Genomic DNA, 11,915 nt, shown 5'->3' with positions numbered 1-11,915 from the left:
AAACATGTTATCTAGGCGGAGCAGTAGATGATTGGTTAATAAAGGTCCTATAGACATGATTTCTAGGTGAAAATAAATTGAACATAAACTTGTGAGATCCTATAGGCATGGTATCTATTGGATGTGATGCAGTAATACGAATTAATAGAAAGTTCAACGATATTTCCTACAGGCGGGTCCTCTAACAACATATAGCTACAAAGATATTGAGGCATTTGAGCTCACGCTTTACTAATAAACAAGTAGTGCAAGTGTGTGTGTTTTTTCCTAATGGCATGCTCTCTACAGTGTGCACAGGGAATGAATAACATAGAATATATGCACCATTCAATCCTATAGGCATGTCATCTACCCATCGCATGTTAATATTAGAATTTACCCTATCCCCTTTTACTAGCACCCCAATCTTTTATACAAAGGTAGTATTACAGACCCAAATTAATAAGTGAAATAGTAATATTAAATGGCAATAGATAGGCCTATAGCGGGCCTAACTAAAACAACTAAATACCCAGCCTTACAGGGCCTTCAACATTTCTGACATAGCATACCACACGATCACGGGTCCATAGGGGAGTTCAGACCCCTTTTCAATGAGCCACAACACCAAGTGTTACATCACTTGGAGCAACCAACATAAAAACACAGTACATGATAAGGAAGTAGAGCATTAGGGATAGTTTGGAGGTTAAAGGGATGACTAGGGCCAAGCCCCTAGTGTGTCAGAGTTCACAAGGGCCTCAATTGGACCCTGAGCAGTGCTCACACTAGGAAAGCCAACAAAGAACCTAGGTAGCCTTGGCTTTCAGCCGGCTAAGAATAGGGATTCAGAATACCAAAGCAACAAGTAAAGAGAACGGACAGAAATTTCCAGGGTAACCATACAGCATAACATGTTAGGTAGACCAGCAAAATTCAGCAAGGTTCAGTAGTAAAGCATCACATAGACAAACATCATAGGGAAAGGAAAACAAGTGTGCAAACATACCTAGATTGCACTAGTTGACATTTAAGGGTCTAAAATTAAGTTAAGTCTGACCTAATGCCATATCAACACTTGGACATAATGGAGGGATACATATATTGATTATCACGAAAGGAGAAAATAGCAAATGAACCAAGGCATACTAAAAAAACATGTCAACATAAGAGCAAAGTCCTAATCGATTGAAAAATAGAGTGTTTGCCTTTAGAGAATCAAGATAGCATGAAACAGGTTTAAACAGGTCTCAGAGCAGTATTATAAAACACTCCAATATACACAGGACTCGGTAAAAGTTCATTCAAGTAAAGGGGTTTCCATAGAGCTAGGGCATTATCTAAACACAATATGCAAAACAGCATACAACCACAAAACTGAAATCCAAAATTAACATGTTAAGATGCTACAGGGTATAGAACTAATCTTAGGAGATAAGAGATCACAAAGTGTAAATTATAGTGAAGCATGACATGAACAGTAGACGATTCTCATGCGTCAATTAACATAGAATGATGTCAAAGTTGAACACCATCACAGTTGAACCAAATTTCAGTTATATGTGCAGAAAGAAGGAAAGAAATTAAACATTATGAGGGTTTAAACACTAACCAGTAGCAGAATTAAAAGAGTGCAGAGTGTTGTAGCAAAAACCCCAAATCCCCGATGCTTCAGAGTTCACAAGAGCCTCGAGAATGGGCTCCAACAGTGCTTGCATCGGAGGAGGTTATTCAATAGTTTCAGAGAGTTTGAGGTTAACAGTGAGTGAGTAGAGAGTAGTGAAAAATAGTAGCCGGAATCAGGATTCGAAAATCTCTCTTTAAGGGGTTTCATGAGAGGGGTTTATATAGTATAGAAATCCAACACAAATAAGGAAAGATATGCCCGGATCAATTAAAATCGATTTTTTAGGGCATAAACAAAGTTCAGTAGATCAACAGGGAATAAGAATTATCACGCAAATAATACTAAAAAATAAAGGAATACAGAAGATTAAATAGTGAATAAGGAAAATATCATACCAAAATCATTTAGAGTCAGATTTAGGGCAAAATAAAGTAGAAAATAGGGAAACGTGGCAGATTAAACAGAAATACGGAAAAGAATAGTTAGACACGAAAAAGGAAAAGTATCAATCAACAACCAGTAAGAAATAAGGGAAATTTCAAACCCTAGTTCGAAAAGGAAGCATGGATAGTCGAAGATCTCACTGAATCGGACCATATAGAGTGCATATAGACGAAATATTGTCTAAATTTCAAAGATTAAAGGCGGTGGAATCCCGTTTGGGTACTGGTACTTGCCAAAATTAGGGCAAGTACCATATAACATCATAATCTTGCAGATAATAACGAGGTAACACATAAAAGGCAAGTAAAATCACAGAGAGAGTCCATGATTTACTCGGATTTGGAGAAGATGGGGGAGGCGACTAGGGTTTCTGAAGGAGGGAGAAGGGAGATGAGAGGATACAGAGGCGGCGGGCAAAGGGGGAATGGGGTTAGGGTTAGGAGTTAGGTTAATTAAAGGGAGGATCAACTGCCAGGATTAAAAGAAAAGCTGGGGCTGGTCGTGTAAAGCGGGTACCGACCGGGTTGTGGTTAGTGGATTATCTGTGTTGGGCTTGGGGTGATTGCGCTAAGGTTTGGGATAATTGGGCTGAGGTCTGGGTAGTTTTTTAGGTCCGAAAATTGGCCTATTTTGGGCCAGCTATTAAATACACAATAATTATTTTCAAAAATAATTTATAAAAATAATTAATAGATAATAAAATACTACTTGTGCAATAAAATGGTTGAATATAATAACTCAATATTATAAAAATATGAAAATGACATTTGGGCATAAATAACACAATAAACGCAATTATTTGTAGAATGTAGGCCATTATTGCAAAACTAGATAAATAGATTAAAAATGCTAATGTGATTACGAAAAATAGAATGAATAATATTTGAAATATGTATTATGGATGCGAATAATAATTTTGAGTAATTGAGTCATCACAAAATAATTTAAAGGATAATTACTAGACATTTATATAATAAAAAATATAAGAAAATTAATTTAAAGCTCTGAAAATTATGAAAAATTATAGAAAAATGCTTATATAGGTTTGTCAACTAAGTGATGACGCAAATATGCTATTTTGAAAGTATATATGTATTTTTAAAATATGAGAGAAAAATTAGGTATCAACAATGGCATCTTGGGGTTGAAAAAGAGTGGTCTTTAGTTTGTGTAAGGTTGTTAGAGCTAAAACAACAGAAGTTGAGATCAAGATAAACGTTAAGCTTGTCGGCAATAATTGTCTGCAATGGCTCCAAGTGAGATGATCCGTGATTTCTTCGGCGATGGTTAAAGGTGGCTTGAAGATTAAAGTTGGTGATGTGATTTTCAGGAAAAAATTATCTTTAAAAAAAGAAAAAAAAAAGGGAAAATATTCTGTGTTTGGATCTAACTCACACGCTCAAGAGATGTGAAAAATACTTTTTCATACCATATCATCCTGTTGTGTTTTATTGGCACGCTTTTGCTGGGGTTAGAGTGTTCAATAGGTACTTGCTTTAGTTAAAGTGCCTAAATGAGAAATAGTGCCAAGTTTAAGGGACTGCCTATGTATTTGGCCTAATTTCAAGCTCCTATAGTTCACTTTTGGATCTAATCAAATGATGTTCCTCCAATAAGCATCTGCTAATTTGCTCGGAATACTGCTACTATACGTCAAGGAAATTCCCCAAATTTACTATCCAATGCTGGTAAATTTTGAATTTTATGTAACTACTTTCTATTCATTAGGATGAATATTTGAATTTTTCGTTTTCAATTATGTTCGATGATCAAGATTTGCATTTAGGCATTTTTAAAATGCCCCATACCCGCACTAATGGGTAACCTGAGATAAGGTATGAAAGCAGTATAATTATTTCCACTTGAGTCGACTTAAGTCTCTCTCTTCATTAAAAAAAAATAGTCTTTCTCTCTTCGTACAATCTTGGCTCTAGTAAAGAGAAAGAATCTCTTCATACCCTATTGCGGGAAAAAGAACTTTCTATCCCCAGAACACAAGCACCGACCTCTCTGCCACTAGCACAAGTCGATAAAAAAAGATCATGTCACCGAATGTGGCGGTAGGGGTGGGCGTTTGGGCAGTTCGGATTAAATATACAATTTCGGGTTTGGATTTTCAATTTTCGAATTGAAGAAATGACAATCCAAATCCAATCCAAATAAGCTCGGATTGGATCAGATTTTTTAAGTTCGGTTTCGGATTAATCGGGTTGGATATGTTGGATTTTCGGTTTTGAGCTTATAAGTTGACATGTTTCTTCTTTTTACAAAAATGAATATCCAAATGAAGTGCTCATATTAAATTGCCTGAAAAGTTACTCATTCTCACCGCAATCATCCAAATAAAGTATTCATGTAATGAAATTACTATCAATAAAATGCAACAGAGACATTAATACGACCGATAAGAAGTAGTAATAGTAAAACCATGTCCAAATAGAAAGTATTCTGACAGTAACTTAGTAATTAATATTGCATATACGAAATAATATTTAATGGATATGGTATATAACTTATTATTATTGACATATAGATAATGGACTAAATACAAAGTATAAAACTTTCGGATTTTCGGATATCCAAAAATCCAAAGTACCAAATCCATCATCCAATCCGAAATCCAAAAAATTTAAAAATTAAATCCAAAATGCAATCCGTAATCCGAAAATCCAAACCAAAAATTTTAAAAATTCGGATTTCGGTTTGGATTTCGGGTTTGCCCAAACTATGCCCACCCCTAGGTGGGGTATCACCGTCTACAGGTCGAGTCATAAGATCTAAAGAGCAAATACTGCTGATTTATTGATTGTAAGTAAATCAAATGAAACTCTAAGTCACGGCAATATAGCTTTACAATGTGGAAACAAAAGTAGAATAATTATTTAATGGATTGAGCTCACTCTACATACATATACGACCAAACATTATTGAGTTCTAAGGGAAAATAATACAAATATACAAACTGGCATAACAAATTTCATTAGTTTCTCTTTCTACTTACACATCCTCCCCATTTATTACCTAGATTACAATTTTCTGTAGGTAGTCAACTTTGTATATCTTCTAATAGCTAGATGGTACAGTATTGTAGATGTCAAATGTTGCTCGTTTCTTCGTGGTAAAGTCCAAGCGCAGACTGCATAGAGACCAGCGCAATAACCATCCACAAAAATGGAACCAGATAAGAAATTAGAGAATATAAAAGAAATGAACAGAACAGCGTGAAAGATAACTTGTAGTGATATTTTTGATAGAGTGCAGATAGATGGAACTAACCATATTGAGAAGCCTCAGAGCAGCAGGCCGTGTGAATTTCCTCGCAAATAGGAAGCAAGGGGCAGGTTTTTCCTTGCTGGTGCACCACTCTCTCCGATATTCTGTCTCATAATATATATTGTCTATATCCTATCAAAATCGAATAAATCTCTAAGGTGCACATTCATCATTTTACGCAGGATAATTCAGGGTCATATAGCAAGACAATCATCCTCATTTCAATTGCTGAGAAAGAGAAGGTCAATTTTCTAGTGTTGTGAACCCTTGAAATGCCTTACATCCTAATAATAGCTACTTGAGTGGATTACTATTTCATTTTCTCCTTTGGCAATACGTGATATAATTTCCTGGATATTTTTCTCCCAAATGATCACCGAGTTTTCTGCTAGTAGATCTGGCTAACCTACTAATTAATCTGCTTGTTGAAAAGATCCAAAAGTACCTTGATAGATTGGATTAGCATGGGAGTAGCATCGGCTAATTTATAGGTAACAGGATGCCATCCTTTCCGTTCACGCTCCTTGGAGGATAAAATAAGCCATGCAGTGTGAGTCAATGTCCTCCGTGTAATTTCACCTTCAAGTCCTCCGTGCTGGATTAAATGAAAGACTCTCCTCAGAAAATGATAAAGGTTGATACTAAAGGTATCAAGTGAAAACTTAGGTTACATTCTAGAGAAATATGCCTTTTGTACTTATTCAAATTCCGCTCGTTAATAACTTTGCTAGTTACACAACCTATTCGTGAGATAAAATGTAGCAAACTTGAAAACAACGTCTAAGAGTTTACAACTAGCTGAACACAATAGAGGTTTATAACTAGCTGAAATCAACGAACAGTGCAAGATGAGTTAAACCTAAATAAGTACTTAGAAAAATAGTGAAACCGACTTGCCAAAGCAAATGAAACCTAAACAGAACTGCCAAGGTTCTTTTGCTTTTTGTCCGATGTTAATCATATTAATACGTTTCCTTTTAGGTCCAATGAATGCTAAGGGTCTATTAGTCTAATTAGAGATTTATATGCCAGTAGAATATATGGAAAACCTCGAGTATAGACAAACTAATTCTTTATTTTATTTTAAATAATCTTGGACTTAGACGGACTTAAACGGAGCGACATGGATAGCGCGAATTCAGATAGCCGAACCCAAGTTGGGATTGAGCCATTGAGGCGTAATTGTTGTTTTGTTTTTCTCAATTTTTGGGATAAAGAAACAAATGCAATGCAACTGACAAGGTTATTATATTGCCAATTACTTCCTCATAAACAATTACCACTATTAGTACTCAAACAGGTCATGAGATGGCGACTTAAATGTACTGGTAATCAGCTCAAACTTGAATTGAACTGTTGTAGTGTGTGGATTGCCCTATGCTACCAATGATCCATGCAAGGGAATTTTCTTTGACAGAACATCATTGTTTGAAGTGAAATCAGTCATATTTTAGGGGGAAATCAAGTTGCCAAGACGGGTTTAGATCACAGAAAACAACTTACAGCAAGCAGAGTTTGGACATAGTGTTCATCAGGTATACAATTATGAATTTTGGATGTATCCGGAGGCTGCAGAAAACAACAGGTATTAGAAAACAGTTGAACAGTATATAGAAGTAGTAGTTTATAGATTGGTATGGCATGTCATAGCAGAAGTTAAAAGTCAAAAGATTGACTAACAATAGAAGAGAAAAAATACTCAAACAGCATGGACTCTCACCACATACTGATCCCGCCAAAACTCAGGTAGCGGCTTTTTCTGCACAGTGATAAAGTAATTAAGGTGAGCAGTGAGCACCATGATAATATGAAGGTATGCTCAATGGGAACATACAAATGCAGAATTTTAGATATCATCAGAGTAGTTAACTTCTGTATACATTAGTTGGGTAGCCATAATACTTGTACAACCAGCAAATTAGAGGCACATGAGAAACTAATACTAATGGATTCAACTTTAGCACTGATTTTTCTATTGCCTAGTCTTCGTCCATCTAAAAGAACTAAGGACCATCCATTTTTTCCTAAATTAAAAATAAAAAGGCTAAGATAACTTGTCTTGTAATGCTCATGAATTCAGGACCATCCATGAGCATCATAAATCAAAATCCATATCCTAATTTTTGGAATAACAGTAAAGGTAGGTAAAAAAAAAAAAAAGGTTAACTTGCCTTGCAATGCAACTGAAACATAGGAAATAATCTTTCATCCTTCACTACAATATCTGCATGCTTTCTGTTTAAAACAGCCCACTGCGAAAACAAAGTGAAATTGTAAAGTAGTAAGCCATACAACTAGTAATAATCAAAGATACATCTTGCCTTTTTGCTCCATTTCTCCTTTGAGAATTTCCTTATAAGGTGCTTACATTGAACTTCATGAAGCTAGAATTCATATTTCAGACCAATACCTGAGAACCTTTCCTCCAGCTTTGAACAGGAATAAGTGGATCCATTTTGGGGTTGTAGCGGCCTTCTTTTGTATCAGCAAAGCTGTTTTCATTTTTAAACAAAAGACAATTAGATAAACGAAGCATGAAGACTGTTCCACATTTTAATTTGTGAAAGTAAGATGCTAGCTAGATATTTGGCTAACAAACTGGTTTCAGAAGTAATAGTTCTTTGAGAGTGCGCTTCCAGGAAAGAACTAAAGCTTACTTATTACTTGATTTCTGACTACAGGAATAAATCATTTACTCAAGAAAGAGCAGAAATACCACTGTCTCTTACCTGTCAACAAAGCTATTTGGCGTAGACATTATGTAGTCGTATGTATAGCTGAAGTTGTACAAAGGTATGCAACTGAAATAACAAGAAAAAACTGAAACAAATTAGATGGCAGTCACAACAAAACTGTTAATATAATGGATATTATTTCAGAGATATCAATGTTGGAAACAACATAATCGCATTGTTCTCTCAGACCAATGTGCCAAGTGCTCTTTTACAACAGATGTGGCCAATGATTATAGTGATCCTAAGTAAAAATCATCATCTGAATAGTTTATTCAAACACAGTTTGACTATTTCAGACAATTTACCAAAATTAACTCAGGAAACTAATAATGTTAAGGGGTACAAAGGTGCAAAAGTAGCTTACCACTACAGTTCTGATAAATTAAGAGTCAATTAAGCTAACCATACTACCAAATGAGTCAGCTTGTGTTACAAATTTGATAAATGAAGATATTAGTGAATTATGTCTCACCTGTCTGAAAGAAAAACAAATCGTTCATTGAGAGGATCCATCAATGCATGCTGAAGTAAAATGCGCTCTGCCTGGATCATGCTTGCTTCTCCCCAATCTACCTGAAGGAAAAGACACTTGCTAAATATTGCTAGGCTATACGAAGTATGTGAAAGAGAAAAAGAAATGTAGGTGTCGTTATAAGCTCATCAATCAAAATAAAGACTCGATCCGCAGAAAGTCTACATGATTGCTTGTCATAACATAAAGAAGGGAATGTTTTTTAAAATCAGAAACAGGTGTCAGGCAGAATAATAGCCTGCCTGCAGTGTGTACTATAGGGTTAATGGACCAGAAAGAAAATCCCCCAAAAGATTTTCTTTTGATGAGCAAAACAATTGGGGTGAGGGATGTCCTTAGCAAACCAAGTAGAGTGAATATGCAACAGTGAACTGGCAAATAACTTGTCTATTATAATGCAGCACGTGTATTTCTATCATAAATGCTGTTAATCGGATGAAGTATGCAACAGAACCTGAAGAGGTAGATTACCTACCTACTAGACTTATCGATGATGATGCTATCAACTAGAATTTTTCATTCAGAAGAAGAAAAAACCTGTATACTATCGTTAATTTGGCGATTCAAGAAATATGCTGATCTTGTCGTTACTTTGTTCAATAGAAACCCTGGTCGTGAGTGAACCAATATTGAAAATTTGTTTTCCTCATCCCCCTGCAAAACATGCACATACACAAAATATAAGTCTTAAAAGCTAGCAAAATTTCAAAAGAGCAAGATTTGGTTTGAATAAAGAGAGAGAGAGAGAGAGAGAGAGAGAGAGAGAGAGAGAGAGAGAGAGAGAGAGAGATCTGCAAACTACAGGAAAGAGCTATACACAGGTGGTTTCAAACTTCCACCTTCAGGTGGCGTGGCAAGCAAGTATGGGACAGCGGGAGCATTTGGCGAAAAGAACATAACACCAGAGTCCAACACCAAGATATTGCATAAGTTCTTTTAGAGCAAATATTACCTGAGAATTAAACATTACATCCGCGTTCAAGGGATACTTGGATAACTTCTTTTAGAGCATAAGAGCTCAGGAGAATCAAAGTTAACCCCACGTGTTGCTGATGAAACAATGACAGATGTTCCACAAGTCGTCAAACCATAAGAATTTGCTAATGTTGTTCAAAAGACGTGTATCCCTCAAAACCAATACAAACTTAACTAAGAACAAAACATAAAGTGAAGCGAAGGATCCGTACAGGCTATACCAACTAGTAGGAATTAAAGCTTAATTGATGTTGTTATACTTGCATCATAAAAAACTTGCATTAAGTTGGGTTTCGACAGGAGATTTTTGAGTCTTTTTTATTGTAGTTACTGTATATCAGTATAGGGTAAGTGTGAAATGTTCAACTTTAGGGACTCATATTTTTCCTTCAATAGACAAATATTTAATATTAGAATGTAATGAGCCAGAATAGAACCGTATAGAGCAAATGATTCATATAATCAATCTCCATTAACCGGGGATTAAAGCATAGTTGATTGATTGACAAACTTGGTGATGTTAATTTTAATCTTTTTCACAAAGCTCCTCGTTTCCACCAACACAAAAATTGAAAATCATTTTTGATAATCCTTCCTCCAAAAAACAGGAAATGTCAAACACCTCAAAGATTATTAATAGAAGATTGATAAGCATTTAAATAACAGGCTGCTTCTGTTTCACTCATTTGGGATAATTTCTGATCTCAGCTGGATCCAAGTAACCCCCACCACCCAGAAAAAGAATCTTGTAAAGCAGATATTAATCGATGCTAACTATACTAATATTGCACGTCCGTATAAAGAGTGATTGGCACTTTCAACATAATAAACTTAGTAAAGAATAAAATTTCCTAAAGTATTCCAATTTCCAAATATGAGAAAACACAGGAAGTAATCAATGTAAACAAAAATGACAAATTTAAACAATACACGCAGGATTAGAAATCAATACTGTTGCAATAATAAGTAACTTAATGGAAATAATAGAAACATAATAATTAAGGCGGAAAGAGAAGATTTGACAAAAATAGAAATGTAAAAAGATAGTTAAAACAGGAAAAATTCAACTGCCACGTAATTAATTAATTTACCTGAAAGAAAGCATCCCAAACGATGTCCAAAGGCAGACGATTCCGAGCTATAAACAAAAATGCAATTTTGGGCTTTTGAACTGTAGGTGTAGAGAGCAACGCTAACATTCTAATTCTACTGTATTGCGTCTCCATTATTACTAATGTCCCGAAGAAAAATCCAAGTAAAATCATAACAAACACCTTTATCTTCCATCTCTGCTGAGATTTCTGAGAATTGGACCTTCGCATCAGTTTCAACCCCATATTCCCACACTCAAATCATATAACCATTTCCAGCTAAAAATTCCATAAAAATTGGATCTCTAAGTAATTCAGTGCATTTTAGTGTCAACAATGGATCCAAGTCCAAAGGATCTGGGAAGAAATTAAAGCTAGCTCGTGATTTGAGACTTGAGTTCGACGTGAATACCGTGAACTGACACTAAATTAAAGAGAAAGGGACAGAGAAGAAGAAAGATAAGCGAGTGGAGTAAAGAGCTGACTTGAGCCTTGACTTAGCTTGAGACTGAGGGATTTTTACGAGATTTTTACTACTGATAGAGTGAAAGATAAGCTTAATTATCAATGGCGATAATTAGCTTCGTTGCGTGAATTGTAGGGAGAATCAGAACCTCATTTCAATGGCGAAATGATTTTCCCTTTTGCCAGCAAATCTACCAAACTTGGGTCTGTTCCGGACCTGCTTCCACTTTGAGGGCCACTTCAGCCTTTGCTTTTACTCAAAATTGATATTCTTTTTCAATTTTTAACTGTCTTATTTTAGACTTCTTTTATTTATCTTTTTCTTATTTTACGCAGCTTTCTATAATTTTCAGCGAATGTTTTCACTCTGTGTTCCTCCTGTCTCATGCCAGTCCAAAGTAGCAATTACTTTATTTCCATATATATTAAGGATAATTTGTACCTTCTTACTGTTTTTTAAAAGTAAATACTATAGTACACTTAGATTTTAATAAGATAATCATAATTATGAGTTTAATATCTAAAATATTAAATATACTCTCTATACTTTTAAAACTACTAGTATCTATTAACGTGGTTGCACGTTAATAATGACACATGATGGTTTAAATATTTATTTATATGAAGGAATAATAAATTTAATTAATGAGAGAAATTTTATATATAATACTACAACAATCGTCTAAANGTTCATACCAATTAATAATCAAGAAGTATAAAGTATAAATGAAAGAAATAAGTGAATCAAACCAGTGTTACTTAAGCAGTATCGACTTCGAGCTCAGTGACCTCGA

General features: G+C 35.1%; 1 protein-coding gene across 1 annotated transcript; it reads right to left on the bottom strand.

The window, feature by feature from the left end:
• Nucleotides 1-4,884: 4,884 nt before the first annotated feature.
• On the bottom strand, nt 4,885-11,382 carry LOC109207826. Its single transcript, XM_019370822.1, has 11 exons — nt 10,657-11,382; nt 9,128-9,244; nt 8,531-8,631; nt 8,053-8,124; nt 7,734-7,815; nt 7,495-7,575; nt 7,044-7,082; nt 6,827-6,892; nt 5,769-5,918; nt 5,327-5,455; nt 4,885-5,186 (listed from the first exon to the last, which is right to left on the bottom strand). Exons 1-11 carry the CDS (start codon nt 10,900-10,902, stop codon nt 5,145-5,147), a joined length of 1,125 nt encoding a protein of 374 aa, XP_019226367.1. The 5' UTR covers nt 10,903-11,382; the 3' UTR covers nt 4,885-5,144.
• Nucleotides 11,383-11,915: the final 533 nt, after the last annotated feature.

This window comes from Nicotiana attenuata, unplaced genomic scaffold, assembly GCF_001879085.1.
Source record: "Nicotiana attenuata strain UT unplaced genomic scaffold, NIATTr2, whole genome shotgun sequence".
NCBI classification, from domain to species: domain Eukaryota; kingdom Viridiplantae; phylum Streptophyta; class Magnoliopsida; order Solanales; family Solanaceae; genus Nicotiana; species Nicotiana attenuata.
Note: the sequence above shows the minus strand (reverse complement) of the source record. Positions and strands in the feature narration are given on the sequence as shown.

Excerpts from the sequence above, each read along its gene's own strand:
- LOC109207826 (XM_019370822.1), bottom strand. The coding sequence starts at position 10,902 with ATGGGGTTGAAACTGATGCGAAGGTCCAATTCTCAGAAATCTCAGCAG. Across the intron at positions 8,632-9,127 it reads AAATTAACGATAGTATACAG|GTAGATTGGGGAGAAGCAAG; the intron begins GTTTTTTCTTCT and ends CTTTTCCTTCAG. Across the intron at positions 5,187-5,326 it reads CTCTGAGGCTTCTCAATATG|TCTGCGCTTGGACTTTACCA; the intron begins GTTAGTTCCATC and ends GTCTCTATGCAG.